The sequence below is a fragment of the Mchenga conophoros genome, linkage group LG18, assembly GCF_057382185.1.
Source record: "Mchenga conophoros isolate Kocher_MC1m ecotype Shallow Benthic linkage group LG18, M_conophoros_male_GT1.1, whole genome shotgun sequence".
Lineage (NCBI taxonomy): Eukaryota > Metazoa > Chordata > Actinopteri > Cichliformes > Cichlidae > Mchenga > Mchenga conophoros.
Window position 1 is genome coordinate 1,869,629 of NC_140543.1, and position 27,929 is coordinate 1,897,557.

The 27,929-nt window shown below is 42.0% G+C and overlaps 1 protein-coding gene across 1 annotated transcript; it reads left to right on the forward strand.

Annotated features, from left to right (window-relative positions):
• The first annotated feature begins 14,661 nt into the window (after positions 1-14,661).
• LOC146552829 (uncharacterized) lies at positions 14,662-19,868 on the forward strand. Its single transcript, XM_085254369.1, has 2 exons — positions 14,662-15,272; positions 17,496-19,868. The coding sequence occupies exons 1-2, from the start codon at positions 15,101-15,103 to the stop codon at positions 18,362-18,364; spliced, it is 1,041 nt and encodes a 346-aa protein (XP_085110495.1). The 5' UTR covers positions 14,662-15,100; the 3' UTR covers positions 18,365-19,868.
• Positions 19,869-27,929: the final 8,061 nt, after the last annotated feature.

Here is a 27,929-nt window from a genome sequence, read left to right on the forward strand (position 1 = left end):
TGTGAGGGGTCTGTGATGATTTTCCCTGCCCGTTTCCTGGTTCTTGAGAGGTGCAGATCCTGGATGGAGGGCAGGGGGGCGCCGATGATCCTTTCTGCTGCCCGTACAGTCCGCTGCAGTCTGCTCCTGTCCTGTTTAGTGGCTGCTCCATACCAGACTGTGATGGAGGAGCACAGGACAGACTCAATGACCGCAGTGTAGAACTGGATCAGCAGCTCCTGTGGAAGACTGTACTTCCCCAGTTGTCTCAGGAAGTACATCCTCTGCTGGGTCTTTTTGAGGATGGAGTTGATGTTGGTCTCCCACTTCAGGTCCTGGGAGATGGTTGTACCCAGGAACTTGAAGGTCTTCACAGTTGACACAGGGCTGTCTGATATGGTGAGGGGGAGCAGAGTTGAGGGATGTCTCCTGAAGTCCACTGTCATCTCTACAGTCTTAAGAGTGTTCAGCTCCAGATTGTGCTGACTGCACCAGAGTACCAGCTGCTCAACTTCCTGCCGGTATGCAGACTCATCACCATCTTGAATGAGGCCAATGACAGTGGTGTCATCTGCAAACTTTAGGAGTTTGACAGCTGAGTTATTGGAGGTGCAGTCGTTAGTGTAGAGGGAGAACAGTAGTGGTGAGAGGACACATCCTTGAGGGCACCAATACTGAGGGACTGGGTTTCAGAGGTGATCTCCCCCAGCCTCACTTGTTGCTTTCTGTCTGTCAGGAAGCTAGTGATCCACTGACAGGTATCTGGTGACACGCTGAGCTGGGAGAGTTTGGGGGAAAGAAGTTCAGGCACAATGGTGTTAAAAGCCGAACTAAAGTCCACAAACGGGACCCTGGCATAAGTTCCCGGGCGGTCAAGGTGTTGCAGGATGTAATGCAGCCCCATGTTCACTGCATCATCCACCGACCTGTTTGCCCGGTAGGCGAACTGCAGAGGGTCCAGCTGGTGGCCTGTAATGTCTTTCAGATATTACAGTACAGTTATTAAAGTTACATAAAATTAAATACAGATAAGAGGCGAACCCAGGTTGCAGTGTGAATCAGTTGAAGCGCTGATGTAAACCTCTCTGTTGGGAACAGTTCTGATTGTGCAGTCTGGCAGCTGCAGGGAGGAAGGACCTGCTGAATCACTTCTTCATCCATTGAGGACGCAGCAGTTTGTCACTGAAGGAGCTCTGTAGTTCAGCAACATTTACATGCATGGGGTGGGAGACTCTGTCCATCAGAGATGTTATTTTGGCCAGAGTCCTTCTGTCTCCCACCGCCTGCACTGGGTCCATTCGGTGTGTAACACTGACAAAACAATGCACCACTATGTAGTTTTCAAAACTGGCAGATAAACTGATGTCTGTCTGAACAGTGTTGAAACACCTTTGTAGATATTAGGGAAGTTTTCTGGCGAAAACCTGATTTTGTGAGGGCAGAAGGCATCCAGGTGAGATCTTACACACCTATAATGTGAGTCCTGGAAAAAGAAAGAATTAAATTATTTATTATTTATTTATTATTAAGTTATTAAAGCCAGACAGACAGCACATGAACAATGTTCTTCCACTGCAGCACAATGACCAACAAATAATGTCATTGGATGAGCTCAGGTTCAGTGGGCGGGGCCATTGTAATAGCTCAGCCAATCAAACAGTTCTGTGCTTCCACAGCAGCTCTGTCTCTGTCTCTGATCTTTACTGCTTCATTTCTCTGTTGTCTTTGTCATCAGTCCAATGACACAAGAATCAGAGGTGTAACAGTGTGTGGCTCCCTCTAGTGGATGTTGTGGAGTATTCTGTTGTCTTTGCTCCAAAGGTTTTTGTACAGAGTTTTGCTGTTTCCTGTCACTGTGGGCTGCAGAGCACAGTAGTACACAGCAGAGTCAGACAGCTGAAGCTTCTGGATCTTCAGAGAAACTGATGTCTTGTTGAGTTCAGCATCAAATCTGTCCTTCGGGAACTCTTGAGCGTTTTCAGTTCCAGAAGCATCTCGCCGTAAAACATATTTCGGATAGTCGTTCACGTCCTGTTTGTACCAGAACAAATATGGAAATGCAGAAGTTGTTTCGTATTTGCAGTCAAGTGTAACTGTGTCTCCTTCAGCAGCAATGACATCTCCTTGTTCCTGGATCACTTTGTCTTCTCCTTTACACTCTGAGGAAGAACAGAACATGCAGAGGAAGAGATGGATCAATAAACATGATTAAAAAGTCACCATTAATCAGACTCACACATTTATTTAAGCAGAGGAAACATGTTGATGTTTGTATCTCACCAAAGAAAAGAGCAGCAAGAATAATCCACAGCCAATGTTCCATCTGTACAACAAGGTTTAAATCAACAGGAGAAACTAGCTGATGTTCAACATTCAGTCTGAGAATTGTTCTCTTCACAGCAGCACTTATTATTGACACAATGGTTGAACACAGTGCAGAAGGAGAGCCCCACCTACTGGATGATGTCGCCCTCTAGTGGAGCATCTCTGTGGGTTTGCTGTCACTGTGGGCCTCACAGCAGAGTCTGTCACTGCAGCAGAGCAGATCTGAAGATCCATTTATCTTTGACCATCAACAACTTTAACAGACAGTCTGGAATTTTCTCTGTTTTGTGTTCCCAGTGAAACACGACGATCTCTGTTGGTGTTCCAGGATATTGTTGATATTAGAGGATAATTTACACTAATTAAAGTTTTTTTCGGGGGTATTCATAAAATTGTTCACTTTGCCCCTTCATGTGGCAGCCCCGATATCAATCAATCAAATCAAAATTATTTATATAGCAAATTTAAAAACAACAAGACAAATTTACCAAACAACAACACAAGACAAGACAAACTTAGAAGCCAACCAAATGATAGTCAAACTATCTTAAGTCAGAGCCAGAGTAAAAAGATGGGTCTTTAAGCAAGAAAAGACTGAATAGACTCAGAAGAGCGAATGGCAGTAGGGAGAATGTTCCACAGTTCAGGAGCTGCAATAGCAAAGACACGATCACCTCTGGTTTTCAGCCTGGACTTAGGTTGCATTAAGAGCATCTGGTTTGAAGATCTTAGTGCTTTTTTAGGATTATACAAATGGAGAAGTTCTGTTAAATAGCCAGGGGCAACGTTATTTAAGATTTTATAAGTGAGTAAAAGAATTTTAAAATCAATGCGAAATTTCACAGGAAGCCAGTGTAAGTTAGCTAAAACTGGAGTAATATGATCATGCATTCTGGCACCTGATAAAAGGCGTGCAGCAGCGTTCTGTACTAGGCCTAAATAGAGGGAGTTACAACAGTCCAGTCTAGAGATAATGAATACATGAATAAGCTTTTCAAGGTCCTTGGGGGAGAGAAAAGGCTTGGCTTTAGAAATTTGACGTAGCTGATAGAAGCTGGATTTAACCACAGTAGATACTTGTTTCTCTAATTTGAAGGAGCTATCCAAGAGTATCCCAAGGTCTCTTACAATGTGGGAGAGGTAGCTAGCAAGTGGGCCAAGGGTAATGGTTAGTTGGTTCAGAGGGATATGGCTGTCAAAGACACTAACTTCAGTTTTACTGTCATTCAAGGTAAGAGAGTTTTGAGATAGCCAGGTTCTCACATCATGAAGACAGTTAAACAATGTATGCAATGGATCTGCGACATTCAAACTCACAGGAAAATAAATTTGAATGTCATCGGCATAACAATGGAAAGAAATATTATATCTTTGGAAAATAGATCCCAAGGGCAAATGTACAGAGAGCATAACATAGGGCCCAAAACAGACCCCTGGGGCACACCACAGAGAAAGGGAGCAGAGGAGGAAGAGTATTGCCCCATAGCGATAGAGAATGACCTCTCTGAAAGATAAGATTTAAACCATAATAAGGCTGTGCCCTTAAGACCAACTACTTGATCTAATCTTGATAATAAAATTTTGTGATCTACTGTGTCAAAAGCAGAAGTCAGATCCAGTAAGACTAGAACCACAGAGCAACCTGAATCAGTGGTTAAAAGGAGATCATTAAAAACTGTTAACAAAGCTGTCTCAGTACTATGTCGAGGCTTGAAGCCCGACTGGAATTTTTCAGTAATACCACTGGTGTCTAAGAAGGTCTGAAGTTGTTTACAGACCACTTTTTTCAGGATCTTTGACCAAAAGGGAAGCTTAGAAATCAATTAATTTGAACAACAATTATTGAAAGAACAACAATAATTTGAAAGAACACTGGAGTCAAGATTAGTCGTCTTAATAGCGGGTTGAACAACAGCATGCTTGGAGGCAGATGGTACACAGCCTGAGGACAGTGATGCATTCAATATTAATAAAATACAAGGCCCAATAGTATTCAGCGCTTCCTTAAAAATACGGGCAGGATGAACATCATAGAAAATGGGATAGCAAACAGTAGACAAAGCTCGAGGAGACGGCTCGCCGAAAACACTGGCACCATCTTGGAACCAAATCTCAGGACTTTTCCCCTGATATCACACCATCATCTTCACACAGGAAATATTCATATTAATTTCTCTCCACTACGATTAATACATGATTTAAATCCCTGGAGCAACCTCTCAGTGTCATGATTACAGGGATGCATCGACTCTAACGCAGCCCACATGAGGCTAAAGCTTTACATGCTTTTATTTTGAGAAGGTTCAAAGACAGGGGGGCAGGTAAGTAGGTTTCCTGCAGAGGGACAGAGCAGGGAGACACCAGAGAACTGCCCGAGAGAACGACTGCTGAGTATCAGTGCAGTCAGAATTGCTTATATAGTATTTATTAGAGTCCTTTCTTGTGTTTCACTTTTAGAGTTTCTGTGTCAGGGAGGTAAGTGAAGGCTTCAGAAGGCTGAGTGGGTGGAGAGTGGATGGGCAGGTGAGTTTTCCAGCTCTGTTACAAGTCAGTCCTTTCCAAACAGCAGACGATGAGAGAATCCTTCAGGTTTCAGGTAACTCAAGTCCACAGAGCTATGAGCAGACACAAGAGAACATGGTGAGGTAACAGAAGCTACAAGCACAAACTCATAAGTCATAAATTAAAGCTGAATTACCACCAGAATGAAGACAACAATCTGACAAAGAGTGGATGTTTCAGCTGGACCTTTCATTCCCCAAAACACGAGGAGTTAATGAGATCTGGTTAGGAGGTTAGCAACACTACAAGCACCAACCAGCTTGCAGCCAAAGCTCTGCACAGCCCCATCAGCAATGAGTCCCCAGCCTCACTCAGACTGCTGCCAAAGCTCTGCTGGAGGTGGGAGTTGAAGATCACCTGAACCACTTTGATACGCCAGGCCTGTCCAGCATTCTCCCCCACCACCTGACTCAACTCACCCCCAGATGGTGATCAGATGACAGCTCAGCTCCTCTCTTCACCAGAGTGTCCAGAACACACTGCTGCAGACCTGATGATGCAATTACAGAGTCAAGCATCAACCTATACTGTGGTTAGCACACAAGTCCAGTAAAACAGAAACCACCATTGTGTCACTCGGACACATAAAGTCCTCAGAAGCACAATAGAGTTACCAGATGATGCAGCGTCCAGGATCCTGCTCAGAGACCTCAAGAAGGCCAGGCCCTCTGAAATGTTGTTCAGAGCATAAGCACAGAGGAGAGTCTGGACCTGCCAGAGGGGGAACATCACAAAGTACCCAAAACTAGTTTCAGCAACCAGGAATCAGACCTTCATCTGCCATTGTTGCCACCTGACCCAAACTGCTTCATTTCTCTGTTGTCTTTGTCATCAGTCCAATGACACAAGAATCAGAGGTTTAACAGTGTGTGGCTCCCTCTAGTGGATGTTGTGGAGTATTCTGTTGTCTTTGCTCCAAAGGTTTTTGTACAGAGTTTTGCTGTTTCCTGTCACTGTGGGCCTCACAGCACAGTAGTACACAGCAGAGTCTGTCGCTGCAGCAGAGGAGATCTGAAGATCCATTTGTCTGTTATTATCAACTGCTTTTACATTTAATCCTGTGACTGGATTTAATATTTTCTCCCCTGTCCCTGAGTGAGAGATCAGGAACTCTGGTGGTTTTCCTGGATATTGTCGATACCAGAAGAAATAATCATCATAAACTGCAGCTTTGGAGTATCTATAGGACAGAGTAGCAGTGCTGCCTTCTACACTGAACACTTCTTTGTTGGTTGGAGTGAGATCTTCACAGCTGACACCTAAAGGAACAGAAACATGTTTTATTCTTTTATAAATCATCACAATTCAAATGTGTTTCTTTAAACACACAGATTGTAACGTACCTGTTAGAATGGTCAGAATCAGTAAAGAAAGTGCAAAATAGTCCAAAGACAACATGTTGAATGAAGGTAAAGTTTATGGTTTGTGTTGAACTCTGTTGAATGTGGAGGTTTCTCTCTCTTCTAGTTCAGTAACAGCTCAGCTCCTCCCTGAATCTCTCCTCCTCCTCTCTGATCTGGATTTGAACTTCTCTCACTTCCTCCTGCTTTACACACTAGTAGCAGCATCTTCACTTTCAGGTGGGAGCTCATGTTTCAGCTCTGTGCTGCTTCAGTCCAAAAATAAGAGAGTCTGCATTGCTGGCAGACTGCAGAGGGCCCGGTGGCGCCAGTGTCCCGCAGCCTCGCCTCTGTCAGTGCACCCCAGGGCTGCTGTGGCTACAATGTAGTTCGACATCACCAGTGTGTGAATGAATGACTGATTGTAGTGTAAAGCACTTTGGGGTCCTTAGGGACTAAGTAAAGCGCTATACAAATACAGGCCATTTACCATTACATTCACAACTGTCCCTCCCAGCCAAACGGCCACGTCCCTTAGCAGTCACAAGGATTCTGGCAGATTTTCCCTGCCCAGAGTCATGCTATTCGCTAAGATTTCACTAAACACCAACACTCACTCCGTACATCCATTAGTTGATTCAAGGTCACTCCCTGGTTACTCAGCTCAACATTCCCCAGGAACTCCTTCTGGCGCCATTACAGGTTTCCGCGCTAAATCACTAACCAAGCCACTCTCTGGTTCTGTCAGGAAACCATTTGGTTCATCGAGGCTCCTGGTACCCTGTTAGTTCTGGGTCATGCTTCGTTAAAGGTCCATAATCCTAACATTGATTGGGAATGCAATACAATCACCGGTTGGAGTTAGGGGTGGGTTTTGATTAACGATTTATCGATTAAAATCGATTCTGGCTTGGATAACATGATATCGAATCATTAAAATTCTGAATCGATTTTTTTAATCTAAATTTATTTTGCCCGAAACACCAGAATCTCAAGTTAAACCTCACAAAATTTCAACAATCACTGAACAGCTACAACAGTAAATGACAGCAGGAACACGGATTCTGCACAGAGACGTAAACACAAAGCGCCGACCCGCCGACGCATCAGAATCAATGAGATGTGAGATCTCTCTCTCTCTCTCTGCAGTTCAAGATCAGTTTCCTGTCTAAAAATCTGTTTTCTGCATTGTTCGCTTGCTTGTTACGCACAAGTCTACCGTTGTTTGCAGCGCTGTCTTTTTTTTTTCCTTTAACTTCCGAAGAGAAAGTCTCATTTCTGCTGTTGAAGACTGAACAAATTTAAACTTTAAAATGATACAAAATTGCAAAACACTGTGTCTCTAATAAAACCTCTGTAACTTTGTTTCACTTCAGCAGCATCAGGTAATGTTCATATGTTGATTAATGGTTTTCTTTCGTTTTTGATCTACACTGTAAAAACAAATTGTAATATAAAAGTATTTTACTGTCTTGTACTGTTTTTCTAGAATATCATTAAATTTACATAAATAGACTGATTTTACATGTCAAATGTAAAATAACAACATTGTCATCCCCTATGTAGCCGGTGCATCAGAAACACTCAGGAGAGTTTTCTCCAAGCATGACATCCTGATGCATTTCAGACCCACCAACACGCTCAGACAAAAACTGGTTCACCTGAAAGACAAAACTCCTAAACACAGACTTAACTTAAGCCCCACCGGTTTGAGTGAGTGTGAGAATGTGTGTCTCTCTGTGTTCGTGACCTCCAACTGTTTCTAACAACATCCTTAGTCGTAAAATGATGATCTCCCCCACACTCAATATGTGGTTCAATTCCTGTATTGGTTCACCATGCACAACACAGTGAAGCCATAAAAAGGGCAGGAAGCTGACCACACATCAAACAACCCTTCACAAGGATGTGCTTGTGATAAAACACTACAGTGGTTACATCTTTGTGCAGAATCCGTGTGCCTGCTCTCATTTACTGTTTAAGCTGTTTGTTGAAATTTTGTGAGGTTTATCCTGAGATTCTGGCATTTCGGGCAAAATTAATTTATATTTAAAAAATCAGTTCAGGATTTTAATGATTCGATATCACGTTATCCAAGCTAGAATCGATTTTAATAAATCGATAATCAAAACCCACCCCTAGCGGAACAGCCATTCATCATTTGGACGGATGATAAAAACCTTGCATATCTCCGGACTGCAAGATCCCTAAATACATGACAAGCCAGGTGGGCCCTCTGCTTCACTCGGTTGGTCTTCATTGTCTCCTGCAAACTTGGATCAAGAAACACAAAACCAGGTGCACTGTCACAGCAATTCTTTTTCACTTGACGAGCCCGCGGAGGAATCGAACATCCTCCCTACCGCCTGTGTGGTGGGTTCCTGGCCTGGATAAATCAAGTCTGCTGTTTGGGAGGTTCCAGGAACCGGGAACCAGACCTTGGGAATGGTCCGCCCGGGCAGTTTTACATTCCTATGTCCGTCCACTCCAGGTAGTTCATAGGGCCCATACGGGGAAATTCACCTGACACCATGGAATGAACCGCACAATAACATTTTTGCAAGGAGCGTTGCGGTAGCCATCTCTCATGAGGGAAGTCCGAGAGTCTTCCAGCTCACCACCAACCAGCTTCCTCAGACCTCCTCCAACCCACAGTTCACTTCCCAGGTCTGTCAAGAGTTCTGTTCAACCGTTGGCACAAAGGTGAGTCTGTCTTCCAGTTTACATCCCCAGACAAACGGTCAGACTGAACCAACCAACCAGGAGCTAGAAAACACCCTGTGTTATCTCCTCTCTTCCAACCAGATGACCTGGAGCAGCCAGCTTACTTGGATGGAGTCTGCCCATAACCTCCTCCGTCAAAGGCTACTCTCCATTCGAGACCTCCCTAAAAATATTATAAACCAAAACACATTATATTTATTTATATATTTATATGATTATAAATATTCAATAACGTGAGCCGTAACAATAATCTTCCAATTCTTTATTTATAGTTCTGTGTCACCTGTCAAAATTGTCCTTCATACAGGATGTCATTATGTAACTTTATAATTGGGTTAGTAATCACAACACATCATTAGACGCCTTTAGTTGAGAGACTTTGATCTTGGGTGCTAACAATGAATGTTAAGGTCCAGAGCTTAACCAGCCTGGGTACTCATGTCCTCCCCGGCCTACTATACTATTGTTTAGAGACGATCCGTGACACGTTGCGGTGTTTACTGATTTACACAGTTGGTGTGACCTCGACCAGAAATGATTACATGACCCAAAACCAGAGAAGTTTAACAGTGTGTGGCTCCCTCTAGTGGATGTTGTGGAGTATTCTGTTGTCTTTGCTCCAAAGGTTTTTGTACAGAGTTTTGCTGTTTCCTGTCACTGTGGGCCTCACAGCACAGTAGTACACAGCAGAGTCAGACACTGCAGCAGAGGAGATCTGAAGAGTCATCAGTGTTTTATCTTCATTCACATTAAAAGTGATTCCAGGGACTGGGTTGGACATTTTCACTCCTGTTCCCGAGTGAGAGATCAGGAACTCTGGTGGTTTTCCAGGATATTGTCGATACCAGTAAAACTCGTCACCTCCAGCTGCTTGTCTGGAGTATCTGTAGGACAGAGTAGCTGTGCTGCCTTCCAAACTGGACTCTTCAGTTTTGTTTGCAGTGAGTTGTTGACAGCTGACACCTAAAGAAACAGAAATCTGTTAAATGCTGTGTTGTATACAAAGAAAGCAGAAATAACATGTAAACATTGGGATGAAGCAGTTGTTGACAGATTGTCATGCACCTGTTAGAATCATGATCATTAACAGAGACGTTTCATAACAGTCCAACATCAACATGTTGAATAAAGTGAATCTTCTGAGTGTTGAACTCTGTTGAATGTGGAGGTTTCTCTCTCTCGTCTGTTCTTCAGTAACAGCTCAGCTCCTCCCTGAACCTCTGTGCCTCCTCTTTGGTTTGTAGCTTCACTTCTCTGTTACACCTCCTTCCTTTAAACTTCCTCCTCTTCAATCAGCTTGAAACACAGCAGAGTAGGAGGTGTGGTGGTCAGAAGTTTATATAATCTCATCATGAGCATGAATGTCATGGTAATTCTGGGTTTTAATGATTTGTTTGAAGTGTTCCAGGGTGGAATGATTGTTCAACATTCACCTTTATTGGCTTTAAAAAACAATAATTGGCTTCACAAGTTTGACTTTATTTTGGATTTTCTCTAATTCACATGGACCCTAAAGTATACAGACAGGCTTAAATAAATAGATTTACATGTAAATATATACATAATAAAGGTCCTGAAGGTTCTACAGTGTCTTTCACTTTGACAAGGTCACAGTTCTCATGAGTGTTTGACTCAAACTGGTAGTTTCTCTTTGCAGCACAAAAAGGATTTGTCAGACAGACCTCATGGGATCCACCAATACTCAGAACAATATGAAAGTCCAAGGAACTCAGGGAAGATCAAAGAAGGACAAACGTAGATTTACACAAGTTCAGATTCTGAGATAATCGATTCAAACAAAAGTACAACGTGAGGTCTAAAAGTGATTTTATAACATAGACGCTTAGGGATCCTGTGTTTCCATCTCACACCTGACTGAAAGGAAAAGCTTGAATTTGGAATAATCTTTAGGAGCACTCAGAGGGAAGTGATGGCAGAATAGTTGCTTGTTGTGACACGGTGACACATTAGCTTACTGTTAATCTGTGATGCTGGTCATTATGCAAATGTACTGTTTATAAGGAAACCTGAAGTCAGCTGAGACTGAAGAAGTCACCTGGGGGAGTGAAGAAAGGTTCTCTCACTGAAGACGCTACAGATTCAACTTTCTGGGATTTCCTTACCTGGATGATTGAGTGCGCATCAAGACAACTTAATGGACTCTTTTTAAGTCATGAAGAATTTTGTGCTTTATTGTGAAAAATCTTTCACTTGTTTCATTTTCAGAGAAGTCAAAACTTCACTGTGATGCTTTAGTGTCTGAAATCAGGCTTCACTCATCAACAGTTTTAAAATATCCTGAGACCCTCCTGTGTGCTAACAAACCAGAGGTTTAACAGTGTGTGGCTCCCTCTAGTGGATGTTGTGGAGTATTCTGTTGTCTTTGCTCCAAAGGTTTTTGTACAGAGTTTTGCTGTTTCCTGTCACTGTGGGCTGCAGAGCACAGTAGTACACAGCAGAGTCAGACACTGCAGCAGAGGAGATCGCCAGATGAAACTCCTTTTTTTCTTTGTCATGTATAAACTTCAGCTTTTCTGTTTGCTCTGAATGTTCTGCCATAACAAGCTGTGGATGTGAACCAGACTTCTGATGGTACCAGTAGAGGTTGAGGACAGAGCCTGAATAGTTGCAGGAGAGAGTCACAGTGTCTCCTTCCAAACTCGTCACTACATCTTTAGATGGTGTCAGTAAATCCTCAGAGGATCCTGAAAACAACAAAGACATATTTCACCATCATGTTTCTGCATCTTTAAACTTAGTTTATAAAAAGTGAATCAATTCAAACAACATCCAGATATTTTCATGTCCATCATCTCCTTTTACATCTCACTCCATCTTTTGATGACTCACCAGTCTGAAAGGAGACTATCATCATCCAAATGAAAAGCAGCAACATGATTTTCTCTTGGACTGAATGAACAATAGAGAGAACACAGCAGCTCTTCAGCTCCTAAATGAAGCCTTTCATGTTCACTGCTGTAGCTCCTCCTCCAAAGGCTGCTTCTTCTGGATAGGCTTGGCCCTGGTTTCTGTGGAGCCTGTAAATAAAGAGCTTTGAATATTTGAAATATTTAGCAGAATGTAGAATAATCTCACTCATGTATTAAACAGCAGAAGTACACGTGTAAACCAGCCAGCATCAACACTGGACTTTAAAGATTCATTTGTAGCTGATTGGTTTTAACAACCTAACACAGTTTATCATATCAAAGCCTGATTAGAAAAATCCTTTTCCACTGTTTTCTGCACAGAGTGAAGCTTTGGATGTAAAGCATCAGCTGTTGGTAGCTCTTCCTAAATTTCTCATACTTGGCAAGTTATAAATCTGTAGGAGTGAAAAAATAAATACAGAGTTCAGTATCAGCTCTGTTAGATATCACAGGCGTTTCTTTAGACTCAGTCATGATGAAGTTATTGAGTGATGTGCATTACTGGGTAGAAATCATTCTCCAGCTTCCTGAAGGTCTTTCAAAGTTTTCCTTGCATTGGCTGCTTGTTCACTCATTTTCAGTCCAGTCCTTGTACCTGATCATTTTCAGGAGAATGTTTTTGATTGTTAAGACTCTAAACACTGAGTAATGAATCCTTCAAGCATAAAATGCTCCTAACTCAACACATGAACCAGTGTTTTCTACACAGAACAGAAAACTAGCAAATAACCAGTTTTATGTTGTATATTTGGAATCTTATTTATTCGACTGTGTTACAAAAAAGACAAATATTCACATTTTGTTGGTTGAATCTCTAAAAAATGCAAAAGATAACAGTTTGACATAATAAAATATTTCTACATCAGTAAGGTGATTCTCAAACAGCTGTTAGCTTGAAATTTGAATTTTATTTAAATATGAGAACAAAGAGTTTTCACTGTTTTTATTTCATACAACATAAATTCTGCAAAAGAATAAAAACTGAGCTGAAGACTTTTAGCTTCATGTGAGAGATTTTACCTTAAAGAGATAAACCTCTATTACTCTGTTTATTTTGCTTCTGCTGCATTTCTGCATGTCCTCATCCACTAAATATAAAATAGTGTAAATGAGCAGCTTTTGATGTTTGACAGTTTTTATTGTGTCTGAACGTTCCTGCAGTTGGTTTGTGGTTGATGTGGATTTGCTGCTCATGTGAATCCTCCCACAGTGTTTCATTAGCAGCTGTAACCACAGTGACTCTGATAAAACAGGAATTAGCAGAATCCATCTGATATGAAGCTGTGCTTTGAATACCACTTCCCTCCTCTTTGAAGAGTAGTCAGATATCTGTGTTCAGGTTTTTGTACAGCCTCTTCTACACTTTGTATCACTGTGTTTGTAGAGCACAGTAGTAGAGAGCTGTGTCTGCCAGGGTTAGGGCTGCTATGGTCAGATTAGTTGATGTAGAAGATGTTTCTGAGTCATATCGATTATTGGGAATATAATCACCACTCCATAATCTTTCTCCTTTGAAGAGTATAAACTGAGGAGCCTGAAGGTCAGAATCATGTCTGTACCAGTAAAGGCGTACATACTCTGATGTTGTCTCATAGCTACATGTGAGTTTGACAGATTGTCCTTCTGTTGCCGTGACTTCAGGTTGTTGAGGAGTGATTGAGTCTCCAGCTGTTAGTCCTGGAAAAAGAAAGAAGAAAAGTAGTGAAATGCAGTCTGTATATCTGCTTAATGCAGCAGCTTCAACTAAACTTTAATCCCTGTTCTTAAACTCACCTATAATGTGAGATAGAAGCAAAAAGAGGTGCAGCAACATGTCTTTGGAGTTATTAAAGCCAGACAGACAGCACATGAACAATGTTCTTCCACTGCAGCACAATGACCAAGGTTCAGTGGGCGGGGCCAGTTACATTTTGACATCATAGTTACAGTTCATCTCAGCCAATCAAATAGTTTTGTGCCTCCACAGCAGCTCCTGTTTCCTGCTTCATTTCTCTTTCGTCTTTGTCATCAACCCAATGACAAAAACATATGTGAACTGCTTCAGTCTTTCCAGTCATGTCAAGGCTTCCAAGGTCTTCAGTGAAATGATGACTGCTGTATCTTACAACATCCATTTTACATCTTTTGCAGGATACATAGATAAATGCACATCACTGTGAGGAGGGAGGATGGAGCACTTTTCACTGTGTGCAATCACAAGGACCCAAATGTTCCCCATCACTGAGCTCCTTAAGTATATTAAGGGTTAAGTTTGACATGAACAGAATTTTTAACAAAACAGAATTTCTCTTGGTTATGATTAGAGACAAAAAAAAAGTCGAACAATGAATTTAAATCAAAACTAAAATTGAAAAGAACAAAGTTAACAGTAATAAGTTAAATCATCTCATCTAAATGAAAGTATGGAGCACCAGAACATCTGATTTAATAGACAATAGGCCAAATATTTAACATCTGCATATAATAAAAATGTATTAGCGCTCAGCTAAACAGTAATAATAATTAACAAATATTTTATTCAGGCATTACTTTGTGAGGTTTTTTGTATTTAAACTGCGTGAAAACATATTTCTTTTATTTATTCTGAACTCACCAAATCCAAACAGTAACTCCTTTTATAAAAATGAGATTTACAAATGTCATCTGAGTCTGCGGTGCTGATCGGTTTAAGGAGGCAGTGGATTCAAGATAGGAAACACGGTAAAGTTCAATGTAAGAAAACCATTCAGATCATTTCAAAACAGAAAAGCAAAATTCAAATGAGAATATCTGCGATTTTCTTGTTTTCCGTGGATGTAGAAAAAAATTGATTTCAGCTGGAAACTGATTTGAAACAGAGAAATCTTCGACAGCGGAACAGTTAAAGGTAAATGCTCTCTGCCGGAGCAACAACCGTGTGACACCAAGCGGAAATAAAGAAAGGAAAGGCGCGTGTGTGAACAGAGCCGGGAGTGTGGGACCGAAAGAGTCAGCACATCACTGTGGTGTTAGCGGCTTTGCACTGACTCCCCGAGCTCTCTGTAATACTTTACATTCATTAATAAGAGAGAGAGAGGGGGAGGTGCGTTAACAGTCCCGCTCTGTCGGAGCTTTATCACGTGACACCAGGCGGAAGTAAACAAAGGAAAGGCGCTAAAACTGTTAGCTTTCCTCTTGTGTGACTGAGCAGAGACTCTTCTGTTGTGTTGTTGTTGTGTGAGCTGAGTGTGTGAGCTGAGTGTGTGAGCTGCGGCAGCAACGATGCCTTCAGTTCAGTATCTGAGAGAGTTCATCAACGAGCGACTAACTGCTGCTGCTGAACAAATATTCTTGGAGTTTGAAAAAACGATCGTCCAGTACGAGGAAGAGATCGACCGTCAGCGCAGACTGCTGGATATCACCTGGAAACCCCAAATCAAGCTGCACAGGACAGGTGAGTGTCCCTCTGAGGGAGGATCCTGATCACAGCTCTGCGGGACGTTTCTGATTGTGAGGGTTAATAAAAACCCGACTGCATCTTTTGCATCCCTGCTGCTGTTACAGATTAACTGGTGATGATCAATGTTGGGTTCATTTAGAGAGAAAAGAAAAATATGCTCAAAGTGGATTTTCTTAAATTTATTAAGCAGTTGAAGGCTCAAGTTAAAATAAAATAAAACAAAACAACTGCTTCGCTTAGGAGGCCAAAACAATCCAGCCTTGTTGGGGTTTGAACAGCCGGTTCCGCTTCCTTAATTCTTCTATAAGGGCCAAGCCAGCTCCGATCAGCCAGAACCCTGTTATCATGGTTCCGAATAGGTAGATATCTTCAGCACTCAGGCTCACCCGAGCCCAGACTTCTCATTGAGAAAAGGATGTCAATTTCATTTAGGGACCAGTTGATCAAATCCGTAAATCCTCTTTTAGGTTTTAGAGAACAGACTGTGAGAGACTGTTCCAGGGAAAGTAATACAAACAAAGACGAGACTAGACAAGGACACAAGAGGCTAAGCAGGGAAGCTAAGGGGGAGGAGAAGGAGAGGAGAAAAGTGCGACCGCCTTCGTCAAGAGCAAAGAGAAGTTGATAGAGCCAGAGCCAGATGTTTGTCAGAAGGTAATCTGGCTCTATCAACTTCATGCACTGTGGCACTTGGCCACAGGTGGCGCTAGTTGACTTGCCTACATTTGAGTGCAAGCAAAGTAAACTGCACGTTTCAGTTGTGAGGTGAAGACGCTGAAATCGAAGTAGTAAAACATACGATAACGAAGACAAGATTCTCCAGTAACTTAGTTTGCTGTTTCAGAAAGCTGCTGATCTCAGACATGCACAGCTTCAGCTGCATGAAGAGCACATGAGATTTTCTCTGACAGCATTAAATTAAACCCGATTAAGGTCAAAGGTAATCATTTATATGTTGAACTAAAGGCTTCAATCTAGAATTTCTCCAATATCTACAATATTGTATTATTTACCATAAAGTACTTGAGAGTCATTCATACCAGAGTAACCAGAGAGGATGTATATTTATAAGAAAAAAGAAAAAGTTTACTTTGCCTTGTTTGGTATCTTCTTCTTTCTTTTTAGCCTCAGGCCTGACAGCCGGAGGTGTATCACTCCACCTGGCGACAGCGTTTGCTCTGTAATCTGCCTTTGGTGGCTTTTTGGCAGCAACTGTGACATTCAGCAGTTGCATCATTGTTTCGACACACACAACAAAGCTATTGACTACACTACACACTAACTGCACACTCCAAATATCATAAATCTCTCACATCACAATGTGTATGCTAGCGGCTAATGTAGCTAACAAATTACCAACATAGTGCTGTTAGATGTTGTAGACATGGTTACGTTTCGGTGTTGTCAGTGTTTTGTTTTTTGCGTGACTGTCATGTATTTCCTGTTTTACTTTGAAAGTCTGTGTTATCTTAGTGTGTTCAGTTTACTTTTCCTTGCCTCGTCAGGTCTAATTTGCCCCAGCTGTGTTTCCCTCCTGTGGTCCATTCCCTGATTGCTCCTTCTATGTATTTAAGCCTTGTGTTTCAGTATGTCATGGTCGCGATCTCCCCCCCGTGTTGTAAATAAATAGTTTGTTGTAAATAGTTGTGAATGGGTTTGTCAATGCTTTCGTTATGGGATATTTTCATTTTGGGATTTTGGTGGAGAGCCTTCGTGGTTTTATTTTCCTTATTTCTGTTTTTCTACGTTGCACCCCGGTTGCCTAGGCCGGGGTGTAACAACATATAACATTTTTTGTTTGTTTGGGGGGTTTGGGTTTTTGTTTCTTTGTTTTTATAAATAGGAGCAATGTGGTTGTATTTACCTTAATTTAATGAGTCATCAGTGGGAGCAGCCGGGCTACATAAAATCTAAAGGTCGGCGATTTCGTGGTCACGTCCAGCAGGTGTATGGGCGGGAAAGTAATGTAGACGCTCCACCTCAAGTAACTACTGCGCAGACTCTGACAAAAACTTGGACCCACCTTATCTGCAATACTTCAACAGTTGTAAATGCACTAACAAAAAACAAAATCAGCTATAAGTTACATCCAACCCTGGGTCGCTGTTTTTCTCATAATCTCTTGAGATTCTGTAAAGAAAAGCAGATTCAAAAAAAAAAAAGGAGCTCTCAGTCTATCATCATTACCTTTTCCTCATTTCCTTTTTGTCCTGCCAGAACTCCCACAGCAGCCTGTCTGTAAGGACGAGGAGGTTCTCCCTGAGCCACAGCTCTGGAGCCAGGAGAGGAACTCTCTGCACCAGGAGGAACCAGAACTTCCACATATTAAAGAGGAACAGGAGGAACTCTGCACCAGTCAGGAGGGTGAGCAGGTTGGACTGAAGGAGGAGATTGATACCTTTATGGTGACTGCTGCTGAGGAAAGAGACCACCATGAACCAGAAGCAAACAGTAACCAGCTCCCTTTTCAAACCTCTCCTATAGATGAGAGCCAAAATCACGGAGGAAGTAGGAATTTAGACTCAGGGACAAATAGTAACTTAGAAAGTCAGAGTAATTCTGACACAGGTAACGAGTCTATAACATGTAATCTTTGTGGAAAATCCTTTAAGTATAAGTACAGAATGACTCGACATCAGAGAATCCACACAGGTGAGAAGCCATATTCTTGTGAAACGTGTGGGAAAAAGTTTTATATGTTATCAACACTTAAAAGCCATTTGACTACCCATACAGGTGAGAAACCATATTCTTGTGAAATATGTGGGAAAAGTTATACGCGAAGCAGTGGTGTGACCATACACATGAGAATGCATACAGGTGAGAGACCGTACCATTGTAAAACATGCAGGAAAGTGTTCTCAAGTAGTAGTCATTTATCGGCACACAGAAGAACGCACACAGGTGAGAGACCGTATAATTGTCAAACATGTGGGAAAATGTTCACATCTAGCAGTCATTTATGGCGCCACATGAAAACCCACACGGGTGAGAGACCGTATCATTGCAAAACATGTGGGAAAATGTTCACATCTAGCAGTCATTTATGGCGCCACATGAAAACTCACACAGGTGAGAAATCGTAGTCTTGAAACATTTAGAGAACAATGTCTGAGAAGCCAAGCGTGGAAGAATATCTGAGAATTTATACAGGTTCACATGAGTACTTTCAGAGTTTAGATACCTTTAAATACCATGTTTATCATGTATAAGGCAGATTTAACCCTGTAAGACCCAATCCATCAATTCTAAAAATAAATAATTTTTCTGGGGCGGGGCTGAGATGTTTAATAACCCTTATAACAAAATCCACATTTTTAATGTCATGTTGTTTATGATATATAATAGAAATATACTTTTTGTTTCCCTTTTGATAATTTGATGTTTTTGTTTTGATGAGATGGAGGTCTTAGAAACTAATGTAGCAAATATGACACTAAGGGTGTTATAGGGTTAATCTGTTCTCATCAAATGCGTCAATGAAAATATGGTGACTATCAAAAAATGAATTTTAGCTGTTTTATTTATTGATATATTTCTCTGTGGCAAAGTTGAAACTCAATTTGAAGTACAACGTTCTGGAATGGCCATCTCAGTCCCCAGACCTGAATATTATTGAAATCTGTGGTGTGAGTTAAAGAGAGCTGTCCATGCTTGGAAGCCATCAAATCTGAATGAACGAGAGATGTTCTGTAAAGAGGAATGGTCCAAAATACCTTCAACCACAATCCAGACTCTCATTGGAACCCACAGGAAGCGTTTAGAGGCTGGAATTTCTGCAAAAGGCGGATCTACTAAATATTGATTTCATTTCTTTTTTTTTGTGGGGCCCAAATTTATGCACCTGCCTGATTTTGTTTAAACAATTTTTGCACACTTTCTGTAAATCCAATAAACTTAATTTCACTTCTCAAATATCCCTGTGTGTGTGTCTCCTATATGATGTATTTAACTGACATGTTTTATTGTAACAACCAACGATTTATACAGGAAAATAATGACTATTAACAATGTTACCCAACCTTTTCCATCTCACTGTATCACTTTTGGTTATTCCATTCATTAAGGATGACATATTTTTTCATTTTTGTTTTTTGTCGTTTTTTAACTTTTGAGTTTTGTAAGAATGTAGGCGTGTTGTGCTAATGGGATCATCAGGTTGGGTAGGCAGGACCAGCATGGGGGAGGGTCTTTGTTTTGTTGTGTTTTGTGTACACTGCAGTAACTAATGGATGAATATTTTGACAGTAGTAAAGCAGAAAGTTTCGATTGTGTCCCTTGGAATCTTCCAGCCTTGCTCAAAGACCTCGTTCCTGTAGCTGCACAGGTGTTTCTCTGCTCGTCAGCACAGTGTGAGGAAAAGGTGTTTTTCCTGCATCATGGGGACCTTCCAGAGCTCATCTTTTATCCAGCACCACTTTACAAGAAAGGGTTTTAAAAAATGGACTAAAATAGACTAGGGTTAAATGAAGATAATGGTTTACTTGCATTGTACTTGTATCCTTTCTAACCGTTGAATAGATTTTTATAGGTTATTTCTGTTAGCTTCTGCATGCATTAAATTAAAGCACACCTGCCATTACTTTATTTCATTACTCGGACTCCTCCCACCTGAATGCTGTCATTGTAAAGCCACTTGAGCTCGGTCCTTAAGATGTTTCAGATTGGGGATGGGCGATATAGCCAAAGTTCATACCTCGATATTCTGGAACCTGATTGGCTCAAAGAAGGTGGGCGAGAAGGTGACTGGACTAACATGATGTCAGCAAAGAGACTGACCGTGTGGGAAAGTGGCAGTAATGTCTGAAATGCAGATTAGCAATTACAGACCTTCCCAAACAAACTTACACATAAGCGTCATACTCAAAGCATTTTTTCGCTGTAAAAATGAACGAGAGAAAATACCTGAAAACGACAAGAAGTCTTGAATAATTCCTAATAATTGAAGCTTTCCGCTGGAATTTTCAAACCGAATCTGTGATGATCACATGGGATGTTGTTTTTAGATAGAATACATGTATTTAAATAAGCCGGTTTTGCATTTTAGCTGTATTCATGTTTTTTCTTTGCACGTACTATGAATCCCAGTTCCCTCCTCTTTGAAGAGTAGTCCGATATCTGTGACCTGTGACCTGTGACCAATCCTGCAGCAGAACGCTGCTGCAGGATTGCTCTCCCCCCACTTCAGGACACCTACACCAGGAGACTAGAGCAGCACAGATGCTGAAGGACCCATCCCATCCTGGCAACGAACTGTTCCATCTTCTGCAATCCGGCAGAAGGTTCCGCATCATCTGGACAAGGACAGAGAGACTCAAGGGGAGCTTCTATCCCCAAGCCATCCGGCCTCAGTGAAAGAAGCCATTTATGTCCACTGTGAGCGACCATCTTTGAACAGAGGCGGTGGTTGACCCTTAGAACTGAAGAAGCTTCTCGGATGAGAGGTGAAACATCTTCAAGCCACTTAATCAAGTCCAGACGCTTTTCTTTCCAAGCTCCTTAGAATGCTCTTTCTCTACCCGCCACCCGCCCCTTTTTCTTGCACAAGTTGAGGAGCATGTCAGGTTACATTTCACTGTGTGTTATACTTGTATAACTATGCATGTGACAAATAAAGAACCTTGAACCTTGAACAAACAAACTCGGTTGTTCGTGGCAGTTTTTTACAGCTCAGGAGCATTTCTAAACGCAAAACTTTCTTGTGATCTAAAGATCTGAAAGAGAGTGTTACTTTGATACTTGGCTGCCAGCTAAATACAGAATCTACCTCAAGGTTCTATTATTTGTTTAAACAAATAATGAATAATGAAATGTAACCTTGAGGCAAGGTTACACTTCAGATCTCCTCCAGATCTCCTTTGCAGATCTCCTCAAGCCTATAGTGTTGTAAATGACCTACTAATTTTATTCAGGTCTGTTGCAGCAGGGACACATGCAAAAGTTTCAGGACATACAAATAAAGCTCACTACTCTCAACTTGAATCAGTGGTTTAACAGTGTGTGGCTCCCTCTAGTGGATGTTGTGGAGTATTCTGTTGTCTTTTCTCCAAAGGTTTTTGTACAGAGTTTTGCTGTTTCCTGTCACTGTGGGCCTCACAGCACAGTAGTACACAGCAGAGTCTGTCGCTGCAGCAGAGGAGATCTGAAGACTCATCAGTGTTTTATCTTCACTCACTCTAAACGTTATTCTAGGGACTGGATCTGACAGTTTCTCTCCTGTTCCTAAGTGAGAGATCAGGAATTTTGGTGGTTTTCCAGGATATTGTCGATACCAGAAGAAATAATCATTCCCATCAGCAGCTTTGGAGTATCTATAGGACAGAGTAGCAGTGCTGCCTTCTACACTGAACACTTCTTTGTTGGTTGGAGTGAGATCTTCACAGCTGACACCTAAAGGAACAGAAACATGTTTTATTCTTTTATAAATCATCACAATTCAAATGTGTTTCTTTAAACACACAGATTGTAACGTACCTGTTAGAATGGTGAGAATCAGTAAAGAAAGTGCAAAATAGTCCAAAGACAACATGTTGAATGAAGGTAAAGTTTATGGTTTGTGTTGAACTCTGTTGAATGTGGAGGTTTCTCTCTCTTCTAGTTCAGTAACAGCTCAGCTCCTCCCTGAATCTCTCCTCCTCCTCTCTGATCTGGATTTGAACTTCTCTCACTTCCTCCTGCTTTACACACTAGTAGCAGCATCTTCACTTTCAGGTGGGAGCTCATATTTCAGCTCTGTGCTGCTTCAGTCCACAGATGATTCATACTGTAAATACTTTTTTATGGTTTATGATCTTAACATCTGCTCAGAGTTTAAAAGGAAATCTTTTCTGCTGGGTTACATTATTTAAAATAAAATAAATTAATAAAAATTAAAACTAAAACGAGAACATAAAAGTTCTTTTCTTTTGTCTACATTGTAGATTGTTACTTTTCGTACATGTTTTTAAGAACAGGCTCAAGACCCACCTTTTTAATTTAGCTTTTACTTAGCGTTTATTTATTTTATGCTTATTTATTCTATCCTGTTATTCTATTATTAATTTAGGCTTTACCTAATATTTATTGATTTTATTCTTATTCATTTTTTAATCTTCATACTCTATTTATATTTATATTTATATTGTATCCCGTTCTTATTTATTTTATCGTTTTACCCTGTATATATCCTATTGTGTCATATCTCCAGTGTTTCCTCGGAGGGGGCTCTCTGCACCGGGGCTGTGATCAACCGTGGCTGCTGGGTCTCTGGGGGTCCTCTCAGCCTGGCTGGGGGGCTCCTTTGCCTCCCTCCTGCTGTGTGCCCAGCCTGGAGGCTGCGGTCTGTGACCGGCTCCCGGTGCAGACGGCTTCCTGTTATAGTGTTTCCTCACTTGGCTCTTGCGAACCCAGCCCAATTTTTACTCTTTAAGTGTGCGCGTGTGTGTGTGTGTGTGTGGGGGGGGATATATGTGTGTATTCACATCATTTATGTTAATGAGAGTGTGGAGAGTGAGTCGGAGGGTGGGGTGGGCTGCTTTTAACTATGTAAAGCACTTTGTGCTACATTTTTTGTATGAAAAGTGCTTTATAAATAAAGATTGATTGATTGATTGATTGATTGATTGATTGATTGATTGATTGATTGATTTTCTCCAAACCTAAACAGGAACATTTAAAGTCTGATTCAACAGTTGGTTGAACCCTAAAATCATTTGCAGTGGCTCAGTGTGGGGAAACGAATCAAAACTCAGAATTTCTATTGAGAGCTCCTGTAGATTCTCTTTGTGTACAGGCTGTATTCAGCTGACCTTCTGTTCTTTGGGGTTTGACACAGTGTATATAACATGTAAATAGATGTTTCATGAGTTGTCCTGGCTGATCTCCATCCTCAACACTGACACAACACTGTTTATGCTGTCTTTATATCAGACAGTAAAGAGCTGGTATGAAGGTAACATTCAGTGACTGAATCTTAAGCAGCTTAAATACAAATTCATCTACTTAACGTAACCCAACTGTGACCATGAAGACCACAGCCACTGTGTATCAGTCCAACACAGTGTTTTGCTGTAAATTCACCACAGTAGGACAAATTAACCAGTTTATCCTTCACTAAACTACCCAGTATTTTCAATCAACCTTTGATTAGCACACATTTAGTGGACATTTCACAACACATCATATACAGACCCAGTCTGTGATTAAAAATGACAACTGTTATGGCCCGTCTAGGGGTGGCTACGCCATGACATAAGGGTGATCCATCCCCATCCGACCCCTAGCAGCACATCACACAATTAGTACTTTTTGATGGTGGTTTATTTACAATGAGTGAATTTAAAAGCAAAGGAAGGGAGCATATTATAACTCTGGGGTGGGCCTAAGGCCAAAATAACAAACAAAGGGCGCTTATCTCAAAGATAAATCAAACTTACCTACTCAAAAGAATTAAACCAAATGACAGCGACTTACCTCCCTAAGTAAAAAGAACAGGAGAAAACTGTAATCAAACAAAAAGGCAGTCCATCATAGTCCATAATAAAACAAACACAAATGTGAGAAACTGTACCAATGGACCACCTCTGGGAACACTTTTGTTTTTCAAATCCAGGCAGAAATCAACAGGAGAGAAGCTGTGTTTTTGCAAAATGTGAAAAAGGTTCAAAGTTATCATTTGACTGTCTACACGAGAAGCTACAAAGAGGAGGACCTTGTTGGAAATATTTATTTACCGATGCAGGACTATAAACCACATTTGACATTGTGCGCCGTAACATTCTTGTATTCAGACAAGTAAGTGTGTGTGTGTGTGTGTGTGTGTCACATGTCGAATCCTAGCTTATGAACTGTCCAAGGTCCTGAAAATATACCAATTTAATCTTTGTTTAATAAATCTTTACTCATGAAATAAGGTTTCATTACACTCTAACTAAATTGTTATACTTGGGAAAAATCGGGGAAAATGTGTTGCAACACGTTTAAAAATGAATGCATTGATTAGAGTGCTGTCCATCCAAGGTCTGACTACTGTCAGGACAGGGTCCAAACACGCGGTCATCATCCCTCCCCCTGTGTAATTTTTTAAACCTCACTGAGCAGAAATTCCTGCCAAAGAAGCCACAATATGTTGAAAAGAACATCAAAATTTGAAGAGCTAGAAGATGTTCTGTTGCCATTTGTGTTCTTTAGGATTGAATTTCCACTTCATCTATGAGTTCATTGAGGACATTTAGAATCAGGTCTCTTCCCTGTATTTTTATCTTGAGAAAGAAAATCCCAGAAATGCATATACAAGAGGGTCTTACACACTTAGCACTTAGTTCCTCCTACACCGGGCGGCGCATCAGGCAGCTAGTGATCTCCATCGATGTCGGTCAGCAGCGACTGCTTCAGCTTCGTCCCAGGCAATGGCGACAGTTCTCAGATCGTCCATGAATGTTCGACGCCATGTGGTCTTTGGTCGGCCTTGCTTTCACTTGCCAGTGCGTGTATGCCATGTCATGGCAATCTTAGCTGGGCAATGAGGGGGTAGGCGTAAAATATGGCCCGCAAAGCGGAAGCACCTTTCTGCAACAACATCAGCTAATGGGCGGGTGCCTGCTCTTCGTAGGACCTCCTCATTTGTTATTCGGTCCCGGTAGCAAATTCTCAGGATTCGCCGCAGGCCACGTTGTTGAAGCACATTCAGGTGTTGAATAATTGCACTTGTTGAGCGCCAGGTTTCACTAATGTAAAGTGCAGTAGGGAAGACGATAGAGTTCAATAGTTTGATCTTGACCCTAACATTCAGGGAGGTCGAGTTCCAAATAGGTTGGAGACATCGCAGGACACCAACTGCCTTCCCTACTCTGGCGTCGACATCCCGATCAGAGACCCCGTCATTCGAGATGATGCTGCCAAGATATGTAAAATTCTTCACCTCTTCAGCACGTTGTTGGTTGACAGGAATGCGGGCACGTGCATAGCCAACTCGGAGTACCTTGGTTTTTTTGGCGCTGATTCTTAATCCAACTTTCGTCGCCTCCCTCTGCAGGGCCGCGGTCAACTTTTGGAGGTCTTCCTGAATCGAGCCAAGCAGGGCGATGTCATCTGCGAAGTCCAAGTCAGTGAGATTACGCGCTTCGTGCCAGGGCACACCGATGCCAGCTTGGTCAACTGATCGTCCCATGATGAAGTCAATTACCAACAGGAAGAGGAAAGGGGATAGCACGCATCCTTGTCGGACGCCAGTATTGATCTTGAAGAAATCTGTGCAGCCGTCATCCGTCCGAACGCAGCAACGGGAGTTGGAGTAGAGACAACGAAAGGCATCTACAAACTGCCGAGGGACTCCATAGTGGCGTAGGATAGCCCATAGAGTCGGCCGGTGGACGCTGTCAAAAGCCTTCTCGAAGTCAATGAAATTAATAGAAATCTTCCTTTGGTTTTCCAGTGTTTGTTCAATGATCATGCGGAGGGTGAAGATTTGCTCGACGCATGACTGGCCACTCCGAAATTCAGCCCGCTCTTCTCGCAATCGTTCGTTCACTGCGTGTCATAGCCGATTCCAAAGAGCGAGGCAAAACACTTTCCCGGGTACCGACAGCAACGTGATACCCCGCCAGTTGTTACAGTCACCCAAATCACCTTTCTTTGGAAGTTTGATGATGGTGCCTTTTGCCCAATCATCGGGTACATGTGATGTTGACAAGCAGGAATTTAGGAGTCTTGTAAGGGCGGCTTCAAGATGGGGTCCACCATGCTTCAGCATTTCGGTGAGGATTTCGTCCAGGCTTGCGGCCTTTCCACTCTTGAGGAGTCGGATCGCTGTCTTGACTTCAGCGATGCTGATTTGTCCGATATCGACAGGAAGAAGATCCATGGAAGGTGCCAGGTCTTCGGCCTCGAACAGTTGGGGTGGCTCAGGTTGGTTCAGAGTATCGCGGAAGTGTTCGACCCATCGTTGGTCTTGTTCAGCTGCAGTAAGGAGGACACGTCCATTTTTGTCTCGGATTGGAACACCGCGGCCACCACGAGCCCCAGTTAGATCTTGTACAATGCGATATAAGGTTCGGGTATCATTCCGATCGGCTGCTTCTTGGGCTTTGATGCCTTTAGCTTCAATCCATTCACGCTTGTCACGCCAGCAGCTGCATTTGACCTGTCAGGCAAGGTCTCGGTAGGTGGCCATGGCCCTCTCACGCTGGTCTGCAGAAGCATGTGGGTCAGAGGCCACCTGGTCCCGAACTGACTTCGCCAAGCGACGTTGATCTATAACTTCCCATGAACGGTCGGTGATCCAGCGCTCCTTGAAGCCGCCCCGTTGGTGACCAATCTTTGATTCTGCTGCACCGACCACAGCTTCTTTTAGCTCATCCCAGAGTGTATCTGGGTTTTCGTTGTTATTTCCTTCCGCAGCAAGGAGCTGGAAGCGGTTTCTCAATTCGAGTTGAAATTCCGCTGCCGTATTTACATCTTTTAGGCGTTGAAAGTTAAAAGGACTTGGCCACTGCAGTCGTGGTTGGAGGCGCTTCAGGTGAAGTTTACATTTGGCAATTAGCAGGTAGTGATCAGAGTCGATGTCGGCTCCACGCCACCCTCTAACATCGCTAATGGTGGATGCCCAGCGGGATGATATGCAGATGTAGTCGATCTCCTTTGTATATCCGCCACCGGGGGCCTTCCACGTCACCATGTGTATCCGCTTGTGGCCGAAGAAGGTGTTCTTGATGGTCAGCCGGTTTGCCGCACAGAACAAGATCAGCCGCCCACCGTTTTCATTTGTCATTGCTGCGATTCCAAACAGGCCGATAGTCAATTCCAGGCTGTCCCGGTTATTGCTTATTTGCGCGTTGAAATCTCTGCCAGCAAATCATGATGCTGGGAGTTGTCAATGGCATCCTGGAGCATCGCATAGAAACCATCCTTGTCAGTATCGTCGGCCTCTTCTGTTGGAGCGTATACTTGAAGAATTGTGACTTTCACATGCCTAGCTTGGAAGCGAGCCAAGATTAGGCGGTCTGAAATGGCCTTCCAGGCCAGCAATGACGTTGTTGCACGTCGCGAGAGGATGAATCCCACGGCGCGTGCATGGTCTTGGGCATGGCCATAGTAGAGCACCTTCTTTCCATCACTAACCATCAGTGTTGGTCAAGTTACTTGAAAAAAGTAATCAGTAACTAATTACTGATTACTTCCCCCCAAAAGTAATCCTGTTACTTTACTGATTACTTATTTTCAAAAGTAATTAATTACTTAGCTACTTAGTTACTTTTTAAAAACACGATTTACAAACCTGAATAGGTGATAAAGCCCAATTCTACTTTTTCTGCATAATCCATCATACAAAATGTAATCAAATGGAAAAGTCTCTTTTTTTTAACTTGTTTTTATCAGTTTTAATCTTTTAACTTTATGCATCAAGTAAAAATTTAATTATATGCAACATTCTCTGACTTGAAGAAATTAGTTTAACATTTTAACCTATTTTCTGCACATTCCAGCACATAAAATAAAATATTTTTTGTGTTTACACTCAGTCTTTCAAATAGATGCAAGTAAAACACAGCAGAAAATAAATAAAATCAAAGACTCAGCGGTCCTTTTGCTCTATTTTCACCTGTAAAGCAGGAGTGGGGTAGGCAGAGATGTGCCCTGGTGCAGGTGTGCTGCAGTGGTCAGTGGAAGAATCCA

Coding starts and splice junctions, on each gene's coding strand:
- LOC146552829 (XM_085254369.1), top strand. CDS start 15,101: ATGCCTTCAGTTCAGTATCTGAGAGAGTTCATCAACGAGCGACTAACT. Junction 15,273..17,495: donor AATCAAGCTGCACAGGACAG/GTGAGTGTCCCT, acceptor TTGTCCTGCCAG/AACTCCCACAGCAGCCTGTC.